Raw genomic sequence first — 24,810 nt, 5'->3', positions numbered from 1 at the left:
CACAGAGTGAATGTAATGTTTCCTGGCAGAAAAACTAAGTCCATTTATAAGTAAAATACGGAAAAACAGGAATTTTTTTTTACAAAATTTACTTCTGGATACTATTTTATGATCATAAACTAGCTTCTGTCCAAGTTTGGTAGAAATCCAGGATAGTTTAAGAAAGTTATTAAAATTTCAAAAACTTTAACCACAGAGTGAATATTTGTGGACGCTGCCGCCGCCGCCGACGGAATGTAGGATCGCTATGTCTCGCTTTTTAGACAAAAGTCGAAGGCTCGACAAAAATGATTTAGAAATCAGAAATTCATCAAAAAAAATAACATAGGGCAAATTCCCACAAATATTTGTTTCAAGCCAAAGCACATAGGATGTTTTATGTTTCATTTTTTTCAAGCAAGTTGTAGTTGTTAAAATGATCCAGAAATCAGAGATTCATCAAAACAATAACATCGGGCAAATTCCCACAAACAAATTTTTCAGAAGCCATCACAACATAAATTAATTCATTCTAATTCATTGTACAAAAAAAGGTGTACCTGTATATGTAAGTGGTAAATATACATCCCTGAATGTCACGTAAGGTGTCTTATGTTTCATTCATTTTACTTATTAATATCCTCAACAATCAATATACAGGTGTTGATAAATAAAATAACTGATACCAATCTTACAATACCTTTCAAATAAGTTTTTTTTAAGTGCAATGCTCTGTGTCAACAACATTTGTTTCAAATAGCATGTAATATAGATACATGTAATTTCTGTGCAGCTGGTTTATATGTAAGATTAGTTTACCCGTAACAATCTTAACAATGGATCATGATAAATCAAATTGTTCTTTTAATGCATTTTCTCATCACTTAACAAAAGTACTTAACAAGAATTTATTATACCAGGACCTTATTTAAACCAAAATAAGCTTTATTGTATGAAGAGTTTTGAATAATGGGTCCCATTTTATAAAGATATGGACAGAGCTTGAAGCATCCTTAAAGTTTTCTGTTTATCCAATATTGACTCTGCACTACTTGAAAAACCAGCATGTGTCAGTTTCTTAATGTAAGGGATGATCTAAAAAAACTAAAAACTATGGACATCAGTTTATGTTAAAATTTACAATAGAAAACCTAACATTACAAAATTTGTAATGTTTCTTTTTAGTAACACTTTTAATAATCCCAAACAATTTTTGGATAATATTACATTATAGTATTCAACAGAAGGTGTTAATTAGACTTTAAAATTTATAATAATTACAAAATAAAAGAAAGTGATAGAGCACAGTTTGTTTAACATAGTAAAGTTCTTAATGTGTAAACATGTGTGTGTTATTTCATAGTCATTCACAAAGTTAGGAATATAAAAATAAAAGAGAAACAAATACATCATTTTCAAATCCATAATTTATTGATGTAAATAATAACTAATGAACTTATATGCAATTCATACCAGAGGAAACAGTGTCATAATGTAGTCAAGATTTGTTTTTGTTTCATCTTGTTGTTTGGTTGCTGTCTCATTATTGTATATCATTCTTTTCTTCATTTATCAATATTTCAGCATATGTTAAAAAACATTGTAATGCAGGTGACTTGACCTTTATTGACCTTTATTGATCTTTATTCAACCTGACACTAGTTTGATTTCAGTTGTAATTACATTCTTAGCTAAGACAGATTCAAAAAGATTTGTGTTATACAAATTTTAACAGAGGTTAAAAACTATATAATCAATGATTTTGATGATTTTTTTTATTCCTATGTAAAAGGTAAATCTTTTAGATTAGGATGATCTGTAAAGACTATCATAATCACCACACCCCTTTATACATGCTGCTTCATAAAGATAGCATTTTATTTCTACTGAAAAATTAAAATAAATCATCCTATATCTAGGTCAGACCATGTCTACCAACAGCTGCATTTTACTGTACTTTTCAGGTCATATAAGAATTAAGATTGGCTTTTCCGTGTTAAAAACTTAAATTGCTGACCCATATTTCATGATGTCTTTGACAGCAACAGTACCAACAAGAATATGTGCCTATAGGCTACCTTGCCCTGCTTGCACTATCACAATTCCCTTTTCAGTCAGATATGAAATTTTGGCCGAAAACCTTATTAGGCATACATTTCTAAAAGTTCACGTCATAATAAACATATGTACCCTGGTAGTTTTAAATGGAAGTGACCACAAATTCATGGTACCAGGAAACTACCTTAAACCAAATCTTTAACCTGATACAGGAACAACAGACCAATGGATGGAATAACAGACAGATGGGTGCACAATGGAAAACATATTATTTCAGGATGAGTATAAAACTTATATAGAGCGGTTCTTTTTTATCTCTGATATCCTAAATCTATGGTTATGTCTCTTTTCTATCCCATGGGAGGAATACACAAGAAATATGTCTTAAGGGAGGAAAAGACATGGAAAATATTTCATGCAAGGGATAGACAAGGAATCTAAACATCTCATATCCTCTTCATCAATCCATCAAAACTAGTGAGGTAAGAATAATTTTATTTCGACCTTGTCTCTAAAATCTTAACTATTAACCATGATTTTTAAAGATGATATTATTTACCACTAATAATTACCGATAAAACCTGTTTTTGTTGCTGGTCAACTTTGAAATTTTCTTAATTCTACATTTTATCAAATTAAAGATACTTTAGATTTTACTGTAAAAAACCACATCTTAATTTATAAATCAAAACATAAAGCATCTCCCATTTTGAACCAATCTGTTTCTCAGACAGACAATATAGACTGTTTGATGCTGAGATTATAATCTTTTGCACCAGAAAACCTCCCACTATACAGAGCATCTTCACCAATTATCTCTATCATTATTCACAGTTTTTATCTTGAGTCCTGTTGACACAATAGAAGTCAGATAAGGCCAATGAGATGATTAGAACTATTCAACAAGGTTGTTTCTTTTTTATTTAATCTCAGTATGCACACTGTTTAAAGACTTTATTATTTGGCTGCTGAGTTAAACAGAAATCAATGCCCTATGTTACTGTGTGGTGACGTTTCACTGCAGGTTTTGCAGATTTTTGTAACCTGGTATCTAAAAAATGCATACTGTCTGCACTAACAGCCATGGCTAGGAAAACAAATCCTTAAAATGTTTCTTCATTGTAATACCTTGAACAGACAACTATGTCTAATCACGTAACAAGATTATAAGATCAATAAGAAAGTAATTTTTTACATAATCAATTCACAAAAGCATCTTAAGACAGATTTGAGAAAATATACATACCAGTACACCAAAACTAATATGGCTAATACACGAGAAAGAAACTCTGCAATGAATCATTTGATTCAACTCAATATAAAGAGTAACAAAGGTTTAATTATGGTATTTGATACATTATTGTTTTAAACACAATGAACCAGACTCTACTTCACTTTTTCTCCAATTTGAATGCAAAAAAAAAAACAACCAACCTTTCATCAAATGTTAAATATCTATTAGATTATCCCGTATGAAAGCATTAATTTAGTTTATAGATAGCCTACCTCGCCCCAATCTCCAGATCTCCATACACCACATGGTTTGTCTATACATATCTCTGTAGTAGGTGGCTCTATCAAGTGGCTACAGGAAGACTTCAACCTTGACTGGCCCTGGCTGTTCTCACAGTAAACCAGTCTACTTCTAGTACCTTTGCCACATGTAGATGAACACTAAATGAGAATCATTTAATTTTTGATAAATATTGGAAATACATGTATGATGGAAAAAATTATTATGACATCAGAAACTAGACTTGACAAAAATTTGCAGCAATCAAATGATTTCAGTTGCAGTTAAATATCTTGGTAAGTCATGATCTTATTAGAAAGCTGACATATGGAAGTAGGTTTCCTATCACTGAATTTTTGCTCATGACCCTTGACCTTTGAAAACAAAATATAAAAATAAGAATACTGGTATGATTGCCAATGAGACAACTCACCACCAGAGACCAAATGACATAGAATTTAACAACTATAGGTCACAGTAAAAGTTCATTCTTGGGCAAGTGACATCTACAATGAGATGATTTTTCACTTCCTCAATTTCAGTTTCCTATTTGATTAGATTAAACATCAATAAACACTTTTTTTAATCAATAGATTTTTGTAGAAAGGTTGCATTACAATAACTGTTTTTATATAACAGTCTTCAACTTAAGCGAAACAAACAAGAAATATCTGTGAAATGTAACTTGTTCCTCTGAGAAAGTCTCTACACAACAGCTATGTTACTGGTTAATGTTACACTAAACCTAGACATAACAAACTTTACCCATTATCTACAAATAAAACAACCACTGTCGTCATAACTGAATATCTTTCTTCTATTGCAGCAAAGTGACGTAAGTGACACAGTTATTTTGGAACAATAGAATCGTCAGTTTGACAGATATGCATTGAATTTGCCAAGATATACAATGATAAAAAAATTCAACTTTTTCTCTGCCAATTCTGTAAATTTGTAAATTCTTCAATTTTGGCAGATACTATTGAAAAAAGACTGCTGTTTATTATCAGAAAACTTCAGTCTGCCACACGTATGATGCACTTTAAAATATATGTGTTAATTCAGTACAGTAATCTTACTTAACCACAATGTCCTTGACATAAGAAATTAATAGTCTCTTTACATCAAGGTGGTTGGAAAGCATTACATGAGCTTTTGTAATTTCACTTTCATAACAAAATGATAAATTTATGAAGGGTTATTCCTTAATGCCTAAATTCAAAACATATGTAAAGAATGTTACTTTACAGCATTTATTTACTGTATAATCAGGATTTCTTTTATGCAAAGCTTAAAGCACAATAAAAACAGTGGACTTATAAGGACTAATGTCATCTAGTAAAGTTTTTTCACATTGTATTTCTTTTTGAAATAAAAATGGACCATGATTATGTTTAATTGTTTTTCAAAGAAAGTTAATTATTCTTTATGTGATTCAGTCTATTGTTGGGTCACAATCAGTATACTGTTTATGAAGTACATTATAATTTGTCAATCTGTCACTCTAGATATATCATGACATTCAAGATCATTTTCTCAATAGGAGATATTGCATATATCTAATTGCAAGAACAAATTTTGAAAAGTAAAAAATGCTAAAAATTAGAAGAAATGTTAATGGTAAAAGAGATAATTCTTCATTTTTATCAAACAATATTACATAACTTGAGATTTTAAAAGAAATTTCAAAAAGATTTTAGCTCACAATAATTATACCACAAAATCTTAAAAAGTAATGAAAATAAGTGTTATTTCCTCAGAAATCATCAACTTCAAGACAATTTAACAAAGATTGGAAGCTTTTCAATTATCATTATGTAACAAAGTCCATTTCAAAAATTGGGTCACCTCGATCTTGAAAGAAGATTTTCTATACAAGTCTTAGAAATAAGATATTTTATCACTGTGGACAACTTGAAAAGAAACAAATATACAGGAAAAAATGGATCACTATGACCTTTATTCTATCTGTGAATGACACTTTGATAGATGTAGTACGATTAATGGCATAACATATTGTATAGACACCTGTTTATTGCTGAAGACTGTTTTTTCCTCCAGATGTATTTGGGTTGCTGTCTAATTGGTGTGTAAGCCTCATCCCTTTTATTTCATACTAGTTGAGTTTCGCATAAAAAATCAGATCAAAGCAACTATGTCATAGGGTATTGATGTTTTAGTTAGAGAACAGAAAAACTTGTGTGGGTAATATCCACAAACATCATATTATTATTCACATATGTAGAAGTCCAGTTCTAAGCAGCTGTATTATAAAGAAATGAGTAACAATTTTTCAGGATTTAAGAAAGAGAGATGTCATGTACTATGTACTGTGAATTCAGAAATTATTGCGTCCCTTTATTATTGCTATTTTTGAAGATTTGACAAAAATAGGAGATTAATTATTGTTGTTTCAGGTAAATCTGCTTACAGATATATCAAATATCAGAATGGGAGCTCTTATTATTGCTATACTCACCTAGTTGCATATTCGAATTAATAAAAATCTCCCAATAATTTCTGAATTTAGTTTTTAGAAACAAGATTTACTAAAATCTGAGAAGAGATAGGATTATCTGTTGTTAGCAATAGCTCTATTTCTTTACTTGACATTGTATAATGAAAAAAAATCCACTTTATGGCATTCAATAACTCTGCTGAACCAAATATTAAAGCAGTCAGTTTCAACCATATTTGCACTAGGTACAAAATGATCCTTATTTGCATAAACTTACTTCTGACCAATCAGTATGTTTCCATTCGACTGATACTGAGGCTACTAACATAGGAGCTGGGGTTGATGTAGTACTTGTTGTCATGGTAGTAGTTGGTGTTGTTGTTGTCGTAGTGGTCCTGGTTGTTGTAGTAGTCGGTAAGGTTGTGGTAGTTGTTGTTGTGGAAGTGGTAGTTGGACATGCCCCTGTGTCACATGCCTTTACACCATATGGTTTACTGGAGGGATCACAAATATCGTCCTTCAGGATTTCATCTCTGACAGATCGGCAATATATATCTTGTTTTGCAATCCCTAATCCACATGTAACTGAACACTGAAAAAAAAAAAATAAACCAGTCAAACAGAGGCTGAAAGCTTAAGGATTCAATGATATGTTTTTCATAATGGCATTTACTCAGTTTCTTTGAGGCATTTGACTTGCCATGCTCAGATTCTTTTTAGAAAGAAACTAATGCCAATGCATTCAATATTAATTTTTTTTAAAAGGGTAAAAATACCTTATAAATACCTTATACTGTAAATTCAGAAATTAATGCGAGGTTTTTATTAATGCGAATAATGGGACTGGTTGAGAATCTCAATAATAAGAACTCGCATTCTGAAAACTGATACATATATCTGTATACAGATTTTCCTGAAATCGCAATAATAAAGATCACAATTTATTCCATTCTTCAAAAATCACAATAATTTCTGAATTTACAGTAATCAAATCTAATGAAGTTCTGATGATATACTTCAAGGAAATAATCAAATAGATTTAGCTCTGGTCATTTGACCTCAAAATGTGTATATTTAGGTTATAAAGGTTAGTACAATATCAAATTAATCTACAAACTAATGTGATAAGGAATTTTTGCCCCTTTGTCTGAAATGTCAACATTGTAATAAAAAATAAGAATAAATATTTAGTGAATTATTCATGTACAATAATTAATGAGTTTTTTATATTGCAATGTGCTCCATTTTAAAATTGATGACAAAATAACTGACTGAATGGTCAAAGATAAGCATACAATCAACAAAAAAAGGAAATAATATGGATGATAAAAAATCATCAAACACTAACTTTAATGATCTTCTTCCAAATGAAATTGTTAAAAAGTATGTTATTTATTAGATCATTTTACACTCACTTTACATAAAATGGACATAAAAATTACCCAAACAAGGGGTCAAATAAATATGTACTTATTCACTGAAAATTGTCACGTAGAATCTGAAAAGTCTGACCTCATTTTTTATGTCCACAAATATGCAGTGAAAAGTAATTAATGTAATAATGAACATACTTTTATTACTAGTAATAAATTCTTTGTACTTCTTTATTATACTGAATACAGGAAAGCCACTGTTTAGTTCTCAAATAAAAGTGGACAATATAAAATGTAAAATAAATTTATTACTGAAATTTCAATACCAAACTAAGACCAAAGGAAATTATGTTTTCCACTTTTCAAAAGATTTATAGATGATTAACCTTACAGGAATCAATGATTCCATTTTTTGTTGAAATATCTTTTAATCTCCTTTAAGCAGCCATTCATTCTCACCCCCTTATTTAATGAATTAATTAAAAGATTCATAGTACTAAACATCTTTGAACATTTTTTGTTTTTGTTTTTTGCAGGGAGTAATACAAATAGTGTTTCTTCTTTATTGTGGTTGTAATTTATTGATCAGTACATTTGGCCCTAAGTCAAAATGTATATTACATAGTTCACTACAGTAAACTGGATCTAATTTTGTGTGTTTAATCCATTTGTATGAATAATTAAGTTGTGGGGTAAATACCAATGAAACAGCAACCCAACGACACAAAAAAATCGAAACCACTCCTGTCTTCAAACAGCATTAAGTTAAAAACTATAGATAAATAAAATGAGTTATACATCTATGGTAAAAATAATTTATCACATGATACAACTATAAAAAGTCTGTACTTATACACTTCAATCCTATTTCAAACATGGTAATAATAATAATAATAATAAATAAGTTTTATTTAGAGTCAACATAGTATACAAACATGGACAGACCATTATTGTGCATCTACTTATACACTTTTTAGATTTCAAACATGTCATGGTGACCAATGTTGTACTTATTTGACAAAAAAAACATTATAACAACCAGAAACAGAAATAAACTTGTCCTTTATTCTTTACCAATTTTCATTTGTTTTAAGATTTTCAGTACAAAACAGTTTCTTTGTTTCATAGATAATTAATTAAAAATGTCTAGTCAATAAATGTATCACTTGAGTGTTATAAAGAATAGTATTCACCTTTCAAGTCTTTGATCCACTAGGTGGAGTAGGAATCTGTTAAGAAAGGCTTTATACCTAACACTTTAAACTAATTTTATTGTCACTTTTAAGCTATTATTTTGCCATAAAACACTGCTATTATTGCACAACTATATGTCAAAAAAGGTCATTTGGGTTGTCTGTTTGAAATATAGTACAAAGCATCAAAAACAAAGAAATCTGACTGATTAAAAGAAGCACAAGGACTGTATAAATCATGGGTTTATTTCTTATGATGATAGATTACTGCATGATGTACACAGTAAAGGCAATCATATTAGTCAACAATCATTACAAAGGCCATCTATTTTAAAGCAAGTACAATTGAATGTTTGCTCATTTTTTTTATTTTAATAGTTCACTGAGTAACTGGTTGTTAGTCATATCATAATTAGCATAAGTAGAAACAATGACAGATTTCTTAAATATTTTTATATAAATTTGCTGCAGTGCATTTTAGAATGGTGACAAATATTTCAAAAGGAAAAACAACTAAACTCAGAAGATCTTGGAATTACAGATTCCCTTAACTACCACGAAACATATCAGATGAACTTGTTACGTACCTGAAATGTCAGATTTGCTAAAACTTGCCTTAACCTCTACCTTATGGTTAACATAATGTAAAATTTCAAAAGGTACTGATGGTTTCAAGAAACCAACAAACACCAATGTGGATCACAAAACCAAAGATCTCATGTATTTTGGATATAATAAAACATTAAAAGTATAACCCTAAAATTGGCTAACTTGGAATATTTTGTCGATAACAGGGTAATTAAGTAAAAAAAAAGATGCTTCTTCAACACTATTTTATATATATAAATACTTTTCATAGATGACAATAATTATGTGTTATAAGAGGTACTTTCATTTTATTTTTATCATTTTTTTAAAAGTTCTATAAAACCTTTAAAAAAATATGTATAAGGAATTCAAGATTAGTTTAGAAAAAAAGGATGCTTAGTAGTAAAGCGTGACAAAACTGCCCATACATCAAGTTTATAGCTGCAATAAGTGTAGGAGTAAGAAGATTATATAACTATATGTGTTATATAACACCTGTATGTATCATCATAAGTACACCATCACACATTATGGAGGCAAATTTTCACTGGATAATTTAATTTTGTCATTAAAGTTTATTCTATTTTTGCTTCTGACAGTTTAATGTTCTCTTTTTAGCTAAAGTATATCATTCATATTCAAGTACTGTTAAGTTAAAATATTGCTTTGTGTACCTATTTAAAACATTTTGACAAATTGAATCTTGGTGTTTTCAAACTGAGTAAGTCATTATACAAATTGTTAAATGAGAATACTTTAAGACCCAAGGTTATACATACATTTCTACATGGATAACGAAGGTCTAATCACTGTTGCAAAAGGAGTTATTCAAGGGTTAAATCTTTTCTGTTAGGGAAGTGTGGTTCTGAAATTTAGTTGTGTCTTATTTCAAGGTTATTAAATACAAGACTTTTATTTCAAATTCAAGATTTCAAATCCAAAACAACGGTGTAGATCTGCAAATATAAAGTTTAGACTGTATAACAGTACCATTGAAGCTTGCACATTACTGTTTAACTGTTTATGCTACTTTTTTGGAAACCAATAGAATCAAGAAACCCTTACATAACTAAAGCATAAATTTTTGCATATATGAATAAAAGGCGATATGGAGCATATACTTACTGGTCTCCACGGTCCAGTCTTCCAAACTGGACAGGCATTCAGGTTACAGGATTCACTTGTAGATGGCATGCGTCTATGGTTACAAAATCCATCTTCAATCTTCTTCTCCCTCTGGTAACAATGGACATCTCTATGTCTTGTTCCAGACCCACAAGTTGCTGAACACTACAACAATAACCAAACAATATCAAATCAAGGGAAACCACACTGTAAATGCATATCTTATGTTTGCATCTTGAGAACCTGATAACAATACTGAAGTTGAAAATCATTTAATGTTGTCATCTCCATTTCTTTCCTGGTTAAATTGTTTTTAAGGGTTGCTGTTTCATTTAAGTATAATTCACCCCTCTCTTTAAAAAATAAAATTCTAATATGAACCTCTTCTTTGCTTTGTTTTAATTTTAAAAAAACATGGTGTACATGTACTTGATGTCACAATGGAATTTGCAATTTGACAAATATAATGTCTACTGATGTTAGAATAAGCATAGAGCATGACATTAAAGAGTTGTTTCTTAAATGAGGTAAATAAAGAATCTATTTGATGACACAAAATATTGCCTTAAATAATAAACTTCTATAAAATGAATCACATATCCCATACTTACCCCTGACCAGGAAAATGTTCTCCACACTGCACATGGTTCATCATTACAAATCTTTGTAAGAATTTTTTCTGAAGCTTCACAATCTTTATCTGGTAGTTTACGTCGACTCACATTGGTACACCATGCTGTCCGTGTCTGAATACCTCCATCACAAGTCTGGGTACACTATCAAATATATAAATATAGAATTGAAAGTTGAGTTTTTGAAAATTTTAAACTATACAAGACACATTGTTCTCACTATCAATTTGTACTGCGTTAAACTTGAAAACATGAGAAATTACTATTAAAATAATTTTACGATTTCTTTGTTTATGAGGTATATCAGTGCACAGTAAGATCATATTGGCTGTAATGTTGACTGCTGTACAAAAAACATGCAACCAATTTATCAACTCATAATTATCTATCTAACGTCGTTAATTAATGTTACCTTTGACCAACCAGAGTATTCCCAATGAGTTGGATCACATCTGCCCATACAGGTAACCATGTCTCCCGGGCGTGGACCTTGATGGTCACAATGTGTAAGGTCTACATGTGTTTGTGTATAGTATGTAGATTTCACACAATAAACATTCTGTTTTGCAACACCTTCACCACATCTGACTGAACATTCCTCTTGCTCTGTTCTCCACCTATATATATAAGATACAAATTACAAGTTAAAACTAGAACTGAAATTCACATCTCTACTAAGTATCTATATCTAAAAAACAACAAAGTTAATGCTTTGAAACTTTGATTTTATTTTTAAGTACACAATGCCATAATGTACAACTCAATATTGAGAGTTTTGTGGATTGACTGATTGATACTTGCTTAACTTCCAGTGGGTGTTTCATGGAAATCAATGCAATGGTTTATGAGCATTTGAGGATTGGAGATGCAGAGAGGAAAAAGCATATTATTCACAGAAATAAAATGTTTTAGCACTATTTAATTTTTTATACCTTAATGAACAATCATAACTACATCTTCTTTGTTGACCTGGTGGTTTAGGTATTCTTAATCTGTCACATTTACTGTCAGAAACAACCATTCTGTTATCATCATCACTCACACATACTGCTGAACGTGTTCGCTTTCCTATATAAAATAACAATTTGAAGCAATTATATAAAAGTTCTAAATATGAAGTTGCTCATTGTAGAAGAAAGCATTGTAAATTCTAAATGAACATTGTCAATTGTCTGTCTTGACAACCATTCTGTTATCATCATCACTCACACATACTGCTGAACGTGTTCGCTTTCCTATATAAAATAACAATTTGAAGCAATTATATAAAAGTTCTAAATATGAAGTTGCTCATTGTAGAAGAAAGCATTGTAAATTCTAAATGAACATTGTCAATTGTCTGTCTTGATGGATTGCTGTCATTTACCACCATACCTACTTTTATACTGCAAACTTCTTACTGGAGAAATTGCATTGACTATTTCAATATAAAAGGTATATTGTTAATACCTGTACAAAGTTTTGAATACATTCAAACAATTGTTAGGCCTGAACTAAATAAAGTTCATGCTAGGAAGCAGTGCATAGTAGCTTTGTATTTATTCATATATCAAGATTTTCATGATACATGTATTTCATTATTTCAATCTTGATGACATTAAATTTGGAACAGTAATCTTTTCAAACATTGTAACTAATAAAAGATGTCTTACAATGTCTTCCACGCCCACATAAAGATACAAGTTGACCTTTTCAATTGAAAATTAATGATTAGCTGCTGCGGATTATCAGGTTCGAAATCATTGTCATTACCTCACCTTTAACTTTCTAAATAAAATTACTATCAGATCAACATTTAAAATCAATTCTAATTTAGAAAAAAATCAATTTATTAATTTGGACCAAGTTTTCTTTCTGTATTTTCACCAATAGGACACTGAACCTTATTAAAAATGTAAAATACAAATTAATTACAATGTGAAAATGTCATACTGGAAATCAAATGCCAAAAAGTAAAAGAAATGATTTGAGAAGATTTTTTTTTTAAATTGCCATATTATCAAGGGCAAATCCAGGGTATGATGAAAGAGGATGTAAATGTCCAAAATGGTAAAAAAAACTGCTAAGCACAGTTAGGCAAATTTGTTTTTGACAACTTCAGCAAAAAAATGACATTTTATCAAAATTTATTAAGTATAATTACCATTACAGAGATAACTACAAGGGCTCCACATTTCTTGGTATCTGTATACATATTTGGTATCAACAGAAAATGCATATGAGTAGTCTACATTGGGTGGATTGACTTTTCCTACTGACAGAACCTACAAGACATACAATAAGCCTAATAATAGAGCAATCAGATTTTACAAAAGTATTTTGTTGAGAAAATATGATGAAATAATTTATCTGTATTTTTTTTTCAAGCTTCTAACTTTATTTTTTTCTAACAGTAAACATACTGTCAGTAGTGGCCTAAGTTAAATCTACATGTAATTCTGTTTAGGTCATCTGTATCTTTGCATATTTTTTTTTTTTTAATTGTTTTGTCATTAAAAAAGGCCATGTTTGGCTCATTGTTGAAGGCTGAATGGTGACCTATGGTTTTCTAATTCCCTTCATTTAGATAGTTGTCTCATTGGCAATCATACCATATTTCTTTATTTTATATTAAAAATGGTCCCTAATTTTATTTCCAATGAGGCTAAAAAACTTGCTACATTGTACAACATTTGAGAACTTTCTAATTCTTATTTCTTCAAGTTTATCTGAAGATACTGAAACAAAACTAACTATTTTTAAAGTTATGAATTATTTAGTTATTTCAAATATTTGCAATCTGAATAGTCTTGAGACTTTACCAGTAATGTAAGAGTATCTTTGATTGGTCCAGAAGCATTGATCATCTCTATCACAGTATCAGATCCACTATACTCTATAATGGTTCCTGCTGCCTTTATTTTGGTCACTGCACTATCTATCACTTTTTTCCCATTCAGTATAAAAGCACCAGTTGAATTCTGCAAAGCTGTAAAATTTCAGGTTAAAACTTAGGTCTACTTTTAAAAATTATACATGTTTTCTTGCAATTCATTACTTTAAAAATGAGCTTCAAAAGCCTCTTTAATAGTTTGTAAGATAAAGGGCATTCTTTGCTAGGATAGAAGGTAAGATAAGAGGCATTCTTTACTAGGATAGAAGGTACGATAAGAGGCATTCTTTACTAGGATAGAAGGTACGATAAGAGGCATTCTTTACTAGGATAGAAGGTAAGATTAGAGGCATTCTTTACTAGGATAGAAGGTAAGATAAGAGGCATTCTTTACTAGGATAAAAGTTAAGATAAGAGGCATTCTTTACTAGGATAGAAGGTACGATAAGAGGCATTCTTTACTAGAATAGAAGGTACAATAACAGTCATACTTTACTAGGATAGAAGGTAAGGTAAGAGGCATTCTTTACTAGGATACAAGGTAAGATAAGAGGCATTCTTTACTAGGATAGAAGGTACGATAAGAGGCATTCTTTACTAGGATAGAAGGTAAGATAAGAGGCATTCTTTACTAGGATAGAAGGTACGATAAGAGGCATTCTTTACTAGGATAGAAGGTATGATAAGAGGCATTCTTTACTAGGATAGAAGGTAAGATAAGAGGCATTCTTTACTAGGATAGAAGCCATATTTTACCATTCTACAGTCTTCTTTCTTCATTTATAATTATAATTTAATCTTGATTTTTTTTGGACCAATCTTGAGCTGATACTGTATAATATTATACTACTAATATATTTTTATTTACTTATTTACTGTTGTGTTTTTATACCAACATATAAAGGATATTAGTTAGGTATTTGAGACAATTCAATTAAAAACTAGGAAAAATGGAACTTTGTAAAAGAACACCACTTTTATTGTTGCTCTTCATCTTGACACTTGCTGAGAGGTCCTATTATTTATAATTATCATATGGTAAATTAAAGAAACTGTTTGAATTGAACAGCGTGGTTTCTGAAGTGGCTTTCAAGAAAAGCTCTTTATAAAAAAAAAATTCCACCATATCTTAAGTTAAAAACATGCAATTTGAATACATGAAATTAATATATTCTCAAAGAAATATCAAATAATGTAGCATAATCTTCCAAATATGTTCCCAGTGGCCGACCTGATTTCATTTTAAAAAGCACAATATTTCAATTGATTATAGATTCAGCTCTTAAACACAAGATTTTTTTCTCCTTAACCAAAACTTCTATTACAATGTGTCATTAGTGTTCATTTAGTTTTATCAATGAACTGATAATTTGGTCATTTAATTTCTATAAAAAGTAACAATGTGCCCAAGGCTATAAATAAAATTACCTAAATAGGTTTCATCCTCTTTAAGATTCATATAACCTTTCTGTTTGACTTTAATGTCTCTTGCCCCTACTGGAAACTTGTGAACGATATTATAACCGTAAACAACATTATTAAACGTATTAGAAATTTTCTTTGTATGACAAGTAGAATTGTCCCCACCACAGATTCCACATCTGTCCACTTTCATGTCAGATCCAAGTCGATTGTCACAGCCAGCTTTCTGTAGACAGAAAAACAAACAAATTAATGCTGTAACATGCTGCTTTGTTATACATCATGGTTTATTTCAAGAACTTAATGACATAAATGGGCAAACAAGTCATGACGGATAACTGCCCTTCACAACACTGTCTCATGTCAAACTTGATATACTTGTTTATAATATACAATAAGGAGACTTTTTATTAGATGCTTGAATATATACTTAAGATCTTATTATGATGTGTTATTCAGTCTGACACCATTCTGACAGGTTAATATGGGTTTTCACAGCAAAGAAATGTGCTGTCAATAACCAAATTTACAACATTGACAACATTTACAATACAATATTACATATATAAAACTCCCTTTTAAAATAAACAGATGACAATCCATTTCAAAAGGTCTGCAGGTCAAGCACTACCATTAACTCAATTGTTCAGTATAATAGTAATTCTTCTTTTTTTAATACTTTATGTATATCAAGTGTCTGTTACAGTTCTAAGGTCTTGTGATAAATGTAATAAGCTAACTGGACTTCTGTGGATTCATTCAGTTTTGTGGATGAAGAAAAAATTATATTTTCATGGCTATTACATGTCATGGTTTTCACAAAGTCTGCATACAAGCCTATAGACATATTATATTTGTTGTATAACATATTTAAATTCATGGTTCACTTGTACCCTAGAAATACATGAAAATTGGAATCCCAGGAATAGTAATCAATTCAAAGTATTTTTTTGTTTGTTCTGCATATCTGTAGAAAACCATGATAAGTAGTATATAGATATAAGAAGATGTGGTATGAGTGCCAATGAGACAACTCCCCATCCAAGTCACAATTTAACATGATAAGTAGTATGTCTAGATATATATCACCAGCATAAAAATTTCATCTGAATTAATTATGACACAAAAAAAACATAAGCATAAGCAGTCACATGACAGTTTGTTTAGAAAAGTAATTGAATTATATTTAATTGTATAAACACTAACCATACATTTTCCATTGACACAGATATCATAAGAATCAGGTCTGCATTTGGTTCCATCAATAACTTTGTCCTTCAGTTGATAGTAGGCACTGGTATGTGAGGCTTGGCAGTACAGTTTACAAGAGTCTTTCAATCTTACTGTTTAAACACATAATACATGCTTATTCAGCTTCAAAATGGCTTATGACTTGGCATGTTAATTTAGTGGCACAATTATTAAATTAATTATTCTGAATGTATTCTTTTATGTTTCATTTTCTTTAGATTAACATCAACTGTCTTCAATAACTATTTACTTTAATAAAGTAGGTGCAGTAAAGGGATAACTTATAAATTCTTAAATGAAAAAATAGCTACCTACTTCCAGAATATTTTGGTATCCAATGAACAGTTGATGGCAAGCCCTGAATTTTGGCAGAATTATTAAAAGCTGCACACTGCATCTGACGGAAATCTTGAGAACCAGGTGGACATTCCTAGGAAATAATCATTTGTATGATGAAATCATTATTCAAAATTAACATTAAAACAGTTAATACATGTTCCCATCTGTTTCAAATGTTTTTTTATTGAAGTTATAAAAGCTATTCTGTTGATTAATACAAACTTTGCCATAAATCTGGAATAAAATGACGCAAACAATTTGTTAACTCACAAAGAACCATCCATATACGGAAGTATTTAAACAGTTAATTCCAGAAATAATTATTATTTATTGCCATAAATCTTAATAGTTTAGAAATAACATATTTTTTCACTGATAATACCAATTAACTAGATAGTGATGGTTTGTTAGATGCATTTTTTTGAAAATTTGAATGACTTTTCAGCACTGAGTAACATTAAAAATTTCATAAAATACAAAATATGTTATATAATAGGGAAGAAGATATATTATTTGTGGGATAATCTACCTTAAGATTGCATGATCTGTATCTGGTTCTACGACCTATACAATACTTTCCTCCATTGGATGGTCTGTAAAAAACATATAATGTTAATTAATTTTATGGACTTTAAACAAAATCTGCAGAAACAGCTGAATTAAAGAACAAGAGAATTTCATAACAAATGTTTGGAAAGCACTCTTACAATATGGCTTTTAAATCACAACCATAGGAGAATTTGGCTCTATCTTCAACAAAAAGTGTGCTGTTAAGCTGAAAACCACTTTTCTACAATTATTAATCAATATGAATTATTGACTTCACTTGTTCCTTCAGAATACACTAAAAGCTAAATTTGAAAATTTCACTGTAAATAGAACACTGACCAGATTGTACAATTATTAAACACAGTAGGAAGATTGTTCCATTTAAAGGTTGGCAAGTTAAACTTTACTGTTATAAATTTTAGTATTTATAGTTTCCTGCAATATATCATCATTTTAAAAAAGCTTAAAAATTGGGTTAAATATGAAAAACAGATAACAGGATAGCTGTTTGTTTTGACATCAAAGACATCCTTCTGACAGAGGATTATTTCATCATATTAATAACTTATCAACCTTTCATGACAACAAATATCTCAAATATAGCTTTTGAATAATTTTAATCTCTTAAGACTGTATGAAAATCTTAACCTTTTCATCAAAACAGATTTTTCAAAAATAAATAAACACAATTCAAATACACCTCATAGAATAAGTCGCAATGTTTAACCTAGAAGAATTATATATATATATATAAACCTGAAAAAAACATTTACATATGATTTTACTTAGTTTCAATAATTTTTATTTTTTGAGAAAGATGGAAATGGAATTAAAAAATATTGCTGAAAATACCTTATTCCACTGGATAATTTACTGAGAAAAAAATACAGAAAATAATGCTTATTAGAAGCTATTTCTACAAGCTGAAAGAAGCTATTCAAGATTCCAAAATTGAGGATAAAGGATTTTATGTCGGTTGTCATTTATCTTGACACACGAAAAAGGTGGTTTTTCCCAGATATATTTGGAACAGTGTAAATTCAATATGATTTGGACTTTACCTTGGACTGCTACATTTTCTGATAGAGGTTTTAATGCCTCCTCCACACAACCTTGAACAATCACCATACTCCTCCCACTTTCCCCAACCCCCATCTATAGGTTTATAGTTCTTTTTGAATCTGCATTCACCATGCCAGCACCACTGTAAAATACATATTTTCTATTCAGTTATGTTCATTGAAGGCCTTAGCAACTATGAAAGGGAAAGTACATCACATACAGATAAAAGTTATGTCAGAGAAACTACAATGAAAAACCTCTTATAGGGATGATGGACACATGGTAATTCATCTGAAGGACAAAAATTGTTTCAGAATTTATAGGACAAAATATTTTTAGAGCAACTTAATTTCAGAAAGAACTTGCTTTGGTGTAGATTTGGATGCATTAACTTATTTCTATCAGTGTAGTCTTCACTACATATTTTCATTTCAATCATTAGAAATACCTATTAGATTTCAAGAAAATATGTCATAAAGATGCAAATACCTTGACTCAATTTTTGACTTTTACCAAAATGCTAGATTTTCCTGCTGAATTTGATATTATGTCATTTCTTCAAAGAGCTACATCTAACAATGAAGCTGTAATTACCCAATAAATGTCTTTGCAAGCATTAAAATAATATGAATTTAATATTATAATTAACATTATTAAATATTCCATGGTTTTCAAGATGACTGCACAAAGTGGATAATTTGACTGAATTATGTCATAACAATCTTAGAATAAACTATTATGTCTTTAGATCACCATATCATTATCTAAAGGATAAATTTGATTCTAATGCAAAAATATATCATGTAAATTCATCATATGAACAATAAATGTAACTCTTCAACATATTATGTAACCCAGAACTAATAAAATAACCGTTAAATATCTACTTTAACCACATTATGATGTCAGTGTGAGTAGTAATACAAATAATTTAATCAAATGAAACATAATATCATTTCAACCTCTTTAAAACCTTGGAAAATATGGAGAAAGTGCATTTCTTAAAAGAGTTGTAAAATTATGCAGATGCTATTTCATTCTTAATTTTTTTTACATTTTATCAAAAGTATGAGACTAACTGGTTTACAATTAAAACTAAAACTTCCGACCAAATGACAAGTATACAACATTATTATCACTATCCACTACTTTTACCAGGTGGTGATGTTTGGGAGGAACTATTAGTCTTCTTTTTATTAGTTAAATAATGACAAATTACAAGATATATTTTGAAGATTTTGGATATTTAAATAAGATAAAAAAAAAATAAACACAAAATTTATTGACTTTTACTGCACATAATTACAAAAAATAATCTTTGAACAAATATATAATCACATATTTTAGGCAAATTATGAAAATCTTGAAAGTATCAGCAAGACAATCTCCTAAATCAGTTTATATAATAAATATTCAGAATATGCACTGGAGAACAGCTGACATCCAGTCAATAAAATAATATCAGACATTCTGTGTAAATTATGAAAATCCTCTGTGTATCAATTTGACAGTCTCTTAAAATATAGGCTGGGTTCCACAATAAAACATGTGCAAGATAAAAATATCTGCATGTAAAAAGTCATAACGATTTGAAAACCAATAAATCAAAATTGCAAATTGGAAAATTTTCCAAATTATACCATTTATCCTAGTAACACAGTTACGTAACTACTTAATAAACAGTGACAAGCACTATAAAGTATTTGTGCCAGATGAGCAAAAGTTTTTACAATGATCCTATTCTTCAAGTATACATGTCTGACAAAAAACTTTCTGAAATCATGCTATTTTTAATCAAAGAAGAGATCATTAAATTCTAATCATATAATCTGCAACCAATTTGCCTAATCATTCAAATAGTTCAACAATGTCTCATTTTCCAGAGGTGCCAGCCAGAAGGAAAGTGTTACATTTATATGTAGTATTTCTAAAAAATTGGAAGCTTTAAAAATAAGTGTACTAATGATTGATACTGGCTGAATTATAAGTAAAGGTAATCAAAATTTAACATTTCTTGAGACACCAAAGTAAACTAAGCAACATATGCTGAGTGGTGTAACAAAGAGTTTTCACATTGTTCACAATGTCAGGGAAGCCATGATAACAGTGTTATTCTAGTATTGGTTCTGATTGCTGAAACTGTAGATGTGGAAAAAGATTGTATACAAATGAGAAGTTCTATTTTTTGTTGAGTATTGGTTCTGATTGCTGAAACTGTAGATGTGGAAAAAGATTGTATGCAAATGAGAAGTTCGATTTTTTGTTGAGTAACATACCCTGTTAGATCCACAGTCAGTTCCGTCTGCCCATGGCATGTGCAACGTCCTACATTTCTTATATGTGTCCTTTAAATCTGTACACCATAGCTTTCCACAATCATCTGCCTAAAACATAGATCATCTCTTCTACTATAATGCTTTTAAAGGAAATTAGATCCTTGATTCATAGGGCAACAAGCCACTGAATGCACATGCATTTACAGCAAAATACAACTGTACATTTTTCAGCAATTTTCTTTTCAACATAACCTTTTCTATTTTCTGTTTTGTGTGTAATATATTATGACACAAAGAATCTCAACCTATTCTGAAGTTATACATGACTTTAACCATTGTAACATTATTTTAATTCTTAATTCAATGCATTTATCAATTCAAACTAAAGAAATAATTTATGACATTACAGTTATCTTACCATGAATGGACAGATAGCATAATCTTTTCCAAAAGACAGTTGACATTGTCTGTTGACATCGTAATATCTTTGTACTTGTTCTCCATGGTGTTTTGGTTGTATATATTTTGTTTCTGTTGGCTTGTCTAACAAACACTCTGTGAAACCTGCACTGCACCAAAGAATGAATACAGAGGATAGTCATTATTACTTAAAACATGGTTGAAATGTAGAATAGAGACAATATAAAGAGGGTGAAGGCTGCAATACTACTACAGGCCAGTCAAGTTTATCTTGGCAGGCTAGATTAAAGAAGCTGATTATAGTTGATGTCACCATTGATATTCTTATTGGAGTTCTTCTAAACACAAACAGAGTGCCACTGTTTAAAATAATCAAATATTGTCATTTAAACCAATACCATTGATACCTAAACTACGGAAGATTTATAACTTTCCATTGGGTACAAGCTTTTTACTCCTTAATCAAGAATCTAAGACAAGATGTAGGACAGATGTAAATGTACAACATTCATTCTCATATAAGTCCCTGCCCTTTACTTTAGGGCCAAATTTATAGAAAAAATGTTTTTTCATACCAAACAGAAGTAAACATGACTATCATTTTAAAGGTTTGATAATTTCATTCATTTTTCTATTGTATTCACTTCTTAAGGTTCAGCTTAAGAGTTCATATTCCCTAAAAATTGAAGCACTCCTTTTGTTTTGAGACAAAAAGACAATATTTCAGGTCAAATTGTATAAGGAATTAACATGTGGTATTGTTAAGCCTCATGTATCATTTCTAGATTTAAATCTGGTAACCCCCCTCCCCTACACACTATTTTTTTAGAAAATCAACAATTATTCCCCAGAGTCTAATTGTATCAAAATAACTTTATTTTTTTGTAATAAGTTTTATTGTTTTTTGTTTTATGTTGCATAAAAGTTAGAGCTTTACTTGAAGCAGTAATCATGAATGCATAATAATGAAAATCATCTTTCTAATATAAGGTTGAATATATTTTCAAGAATGCAGAGTTTTTCAATTATTTTAGATATTTATACTATTTAAAGAATGCTAGAATCATACTCAATAAATTTTGTAAGTAGAAGTGCACTGCATCGAGACCACGACCAAGGACTTATGTTATGGTCAAGTGTTGGTGCCATCACGTTATTCCTAGTATCTCCTTTGTTGAATTTTAGACATCGAGGTTGGTCGTCATGAGGTAAATTAAATCTGAAAAAATAACAAATCAAAGTTTTGAATTTAACAAACTAACAACTTAAAACAGCTTAAAAAAATATTTAGAAGATTAATGTAGGAAGGTTGAGAAGAAATTTAGCAGATTTGTGTAGGATGGAGGGAAAGATATTTAGCAGATTTATGTAGGATGGGGGAAAGCTAGAATTAAAAAAAAATGCTGTCATTAAAAGATAAAGCACACTGATGTCTTACATAAAAGCCAGTACATAATGCTTTAAGATTGGGCAGTAGCTAAACTGTGTACAGGACTAACAGCAAAATGTGAAACCACATTATCATCACTGACTTTCAATCATTGTGAATCATATTCAATATAATTTTACTCCCTAACCTCTGAAAAAGATGTGAAAATAGTCTGCACTCTTTATAAGGAGGGATGACTAACTTAACCACATTGAAGTAGAAAATATAAGACATGTATCAAAACATTGGCATATAAATCAAAGAAACCACAATATTTAAAGGGGTTGTGTGGTTATAACAAGAGATGAATTGATAAATCCTCTGATTACATAATTACAAACAATCTACCTGACAATCACAGGTAAATCACCATCAATACACAGAGGTGACCCAAAACAGGTTTTTTATAGAACACTAATGTAATTTTTTCTGATATTCTAACCTAAAATTGTCTATTCCTGATGCAATAATAACCACATTGCACTATATAGAAATGAAGGAAATAGTTCCTTAATGTTAATAGATATTGTAGATATAAGAAATTTACAGCATGTATGACTTTGAAGGAATATCATTTCTGGCAGGTGGTTATATAATCAAATCTTTGATAAAAGATACCAGAATGCACATCTGATAAAATTTGACAGAGGTGAGAGGAAACTATAATTAAATTGAACATGTAATCAAATTGTACAACTCCCTACTTGTTTTTCAATTATAGCTGAATCAGCTTTTTATTTTTCCAATGCAGTTGTGGATCTGAGAAGGAAATAGTTCTTACAAACTTCCTGATGAACTAGCTATTAAAGGTAAATTTAGACAAACATGGAGAGACTAAGTTAAAATGACAGTCCTATATCATTTACAACTGCACTGGCTCACCAGTTCACTCTGAAACTTTGTCAAATATCTGTCAACAAAATTTGTAAATTTACAATGAAATGAAAACTAAACAATCAATCACCAGCCTTGAAAATTTGTCATGTATGTGTTTTCTTTACACCTAAAAGACTGACTCCAAAATGACAGGGTGACAGTAAACCATAATAGTATAACTAATACTAGCTGATTTTGGATACACCCATGTAATTTGGGACATTTCAGGACCAGCTGTTTCAGTATCTGGAGTACAATAACAGTATTGGTAAACATTTGCCATCATAAAACTATGACCTATTATGGGAATGTTTATTTGTTTTAGACTGACATATACTTGGACATTTGTGTGAGAAGGTCAACAATCCAAGACATACTATTAACTAGGTGGATTCTTTATATATTTTCTCATTCAGCCTTCATTTCAGAAAAGGACATGGCTTTAAAAACATGTATAGAAGATACGAAATGTGTTTTCTGTGACTTTGGCAAAATAATCACCATAAAATAATCAGTGCTTGAAGATCAGAACGTAACATAAAACTAAAAACAGATTCCAAAAGTAAACATTGGGCCCTTAATAGCTGACTATACATTGTGGGTTTTGCTCAATGTAGAAGGCCGTACAGTGACCTATAGTTGCCTAAATCTACATCATATGGACTCTGTTGGATAGTTGTCTTATTGGAAATCATATCACATCTTGCTATCTTTTATTTAGAGGTCTTCAAATAGTCTTCATCCTTTACTATTGAATTAATACTCAGAATGTCCTAAACCTCAAAAAGTCGAAATATGGTCTCCGCTTTGCTGTATACATATACTGTATTCTATAGCTCAATTTTAGCTTGTAGAATTTTTTCAATGAACTTTCCTACATGTCTGCACAGATTCATGTCTGCACAGATTCATGTCAGTCTTGATAATTGGGGACAAAGGAAATGTTTGCAAATGGCTGCAGTGAATAATCAAAATGTGTATGTTGTGATGTTACACTATTGTTTCAGAAAAAGGGTGAAGGTTTGGTACCATTAAAACGTTTAAACCCGCTGCATTTGTTTGCACCTTATCCTAAGTCAGGAATCTGATGTTCAGTAGTTGTCGTTTGTTGGTGTGGTTCATAAGTGTTTCTCGTTTCTCGTTTTTTTTATATAGATTAGACCGTTGGTTTTACCGTTTGAATGGTTTTACACTAGTAATTTTTTGGGGCCCTTTATAGCTTACTGTTCGGTGTGAGCCAAGGCTCCGTGTTGAAGACCGTACTGTGACCTATAATGGTTTACTTTTATAAATTTTGACTTGGATGGAGAGTTGTCTCATTGGCACTCATACCACATCTTCTTATATCTATTTGTAGATACCTGGCTACCTGGAAGTTCACCAGCAAACCTCACA

The 24,810-nt window shown here is 30.2% G+C and overlaps 1 protein-coding gene across 15 annotated transcripts in view; it reads right to left on the bottom strand.

Annotated features, from left to right (window-relative positions):
* Window positions 1–24,810, bottom strand: part of LOC127731029 (A disintegrin and metalloproteinase with thrombospondin motifs 9-like) — a 120,292-nt gene that overhangs the window by 32,124 nt on the left and 63,358 nt on the right. For all 15 annotated transcript variants that reach the window (XM_052239794.1, XM_052239854.1, XM_052239833.1 and 12 more), the window contains 16 exons: window positions 22,180–22,329; window positions 21,109–21,259; window positions 20,691–20,798; window positions 18,414–18,556; window positions 17,333–17,396; window positions 16,780–16,894; window positions 16,420–16,556; window positions 15,220–15,439; window positions 13,721–13,887; window positions 13,063–13,183; window positions 11,852–11,987; window positions 11,332–11,536; window positions 10,899–11,063; window positions 10,288–10,452; window positions 6,286–6,600; window positions 3,544–3,711 (listed from right to left, as the gene is read on the bottom strand). In XM_052239794.1, the coding sequence (XP_052095754.1) occupies window positions 3,544–3,711; window positions 6,286–6,600; window positions 10,288–10,452; window positions 10,899–11,063; window positions 11,332–11,536; window positions 11,852–11,987; window positions 13,063–13,183; window positions 13,721–13,887; window positions 15,220–15,439; window positions 16,420–16,556; window positions 16,780–16,894; window positions 17,333–17,396; window positions 18,414–18,556; window positions 20,691–20,798; window positions 21,109–21,259; window positions 22,180–22,329 (2,530 nt within the window). The remainder of the gene's footprint in view (window positions 1–3,543; window positions 3,712–6,285; window positions 6,601–10,287; window positions 10,453–10,898; window positions 11,064–11,331; window positions 11,537–11,851; window positions 11,988–13,062; window positions 13,184–13,720; window positions 13,888–15,219; window positions 15,440–16,419; window positions 16,557–16,779; window positions 16,895–17,332; window positions 17,397–18,413; window positions 18,557–20,690; window positions 20,799–21,108; window positions 21,260–22,179; window positions 22,330–24,810) is intronic.

The sequence above is a fragment of the Mytilus californianus genome, unplaced genomic scaffold, assembly GCF_021869535.1.
Source record: "Mytilus californianus isolate M0D057914Y unplaced genomic scaffold, xbMytCali1.0.p SCAF_1, whole genome shotgun sequence".
NCBI classification, from domain to species: Eukaryota; Metazoa; Mollusca; class Bivalvia; order Mytilida; family Mytilidae; genus Mytilus; species Mytilus californianus.
This window is presented reverse-complemented; position numbering and strand designations above follow the sequence as displayed.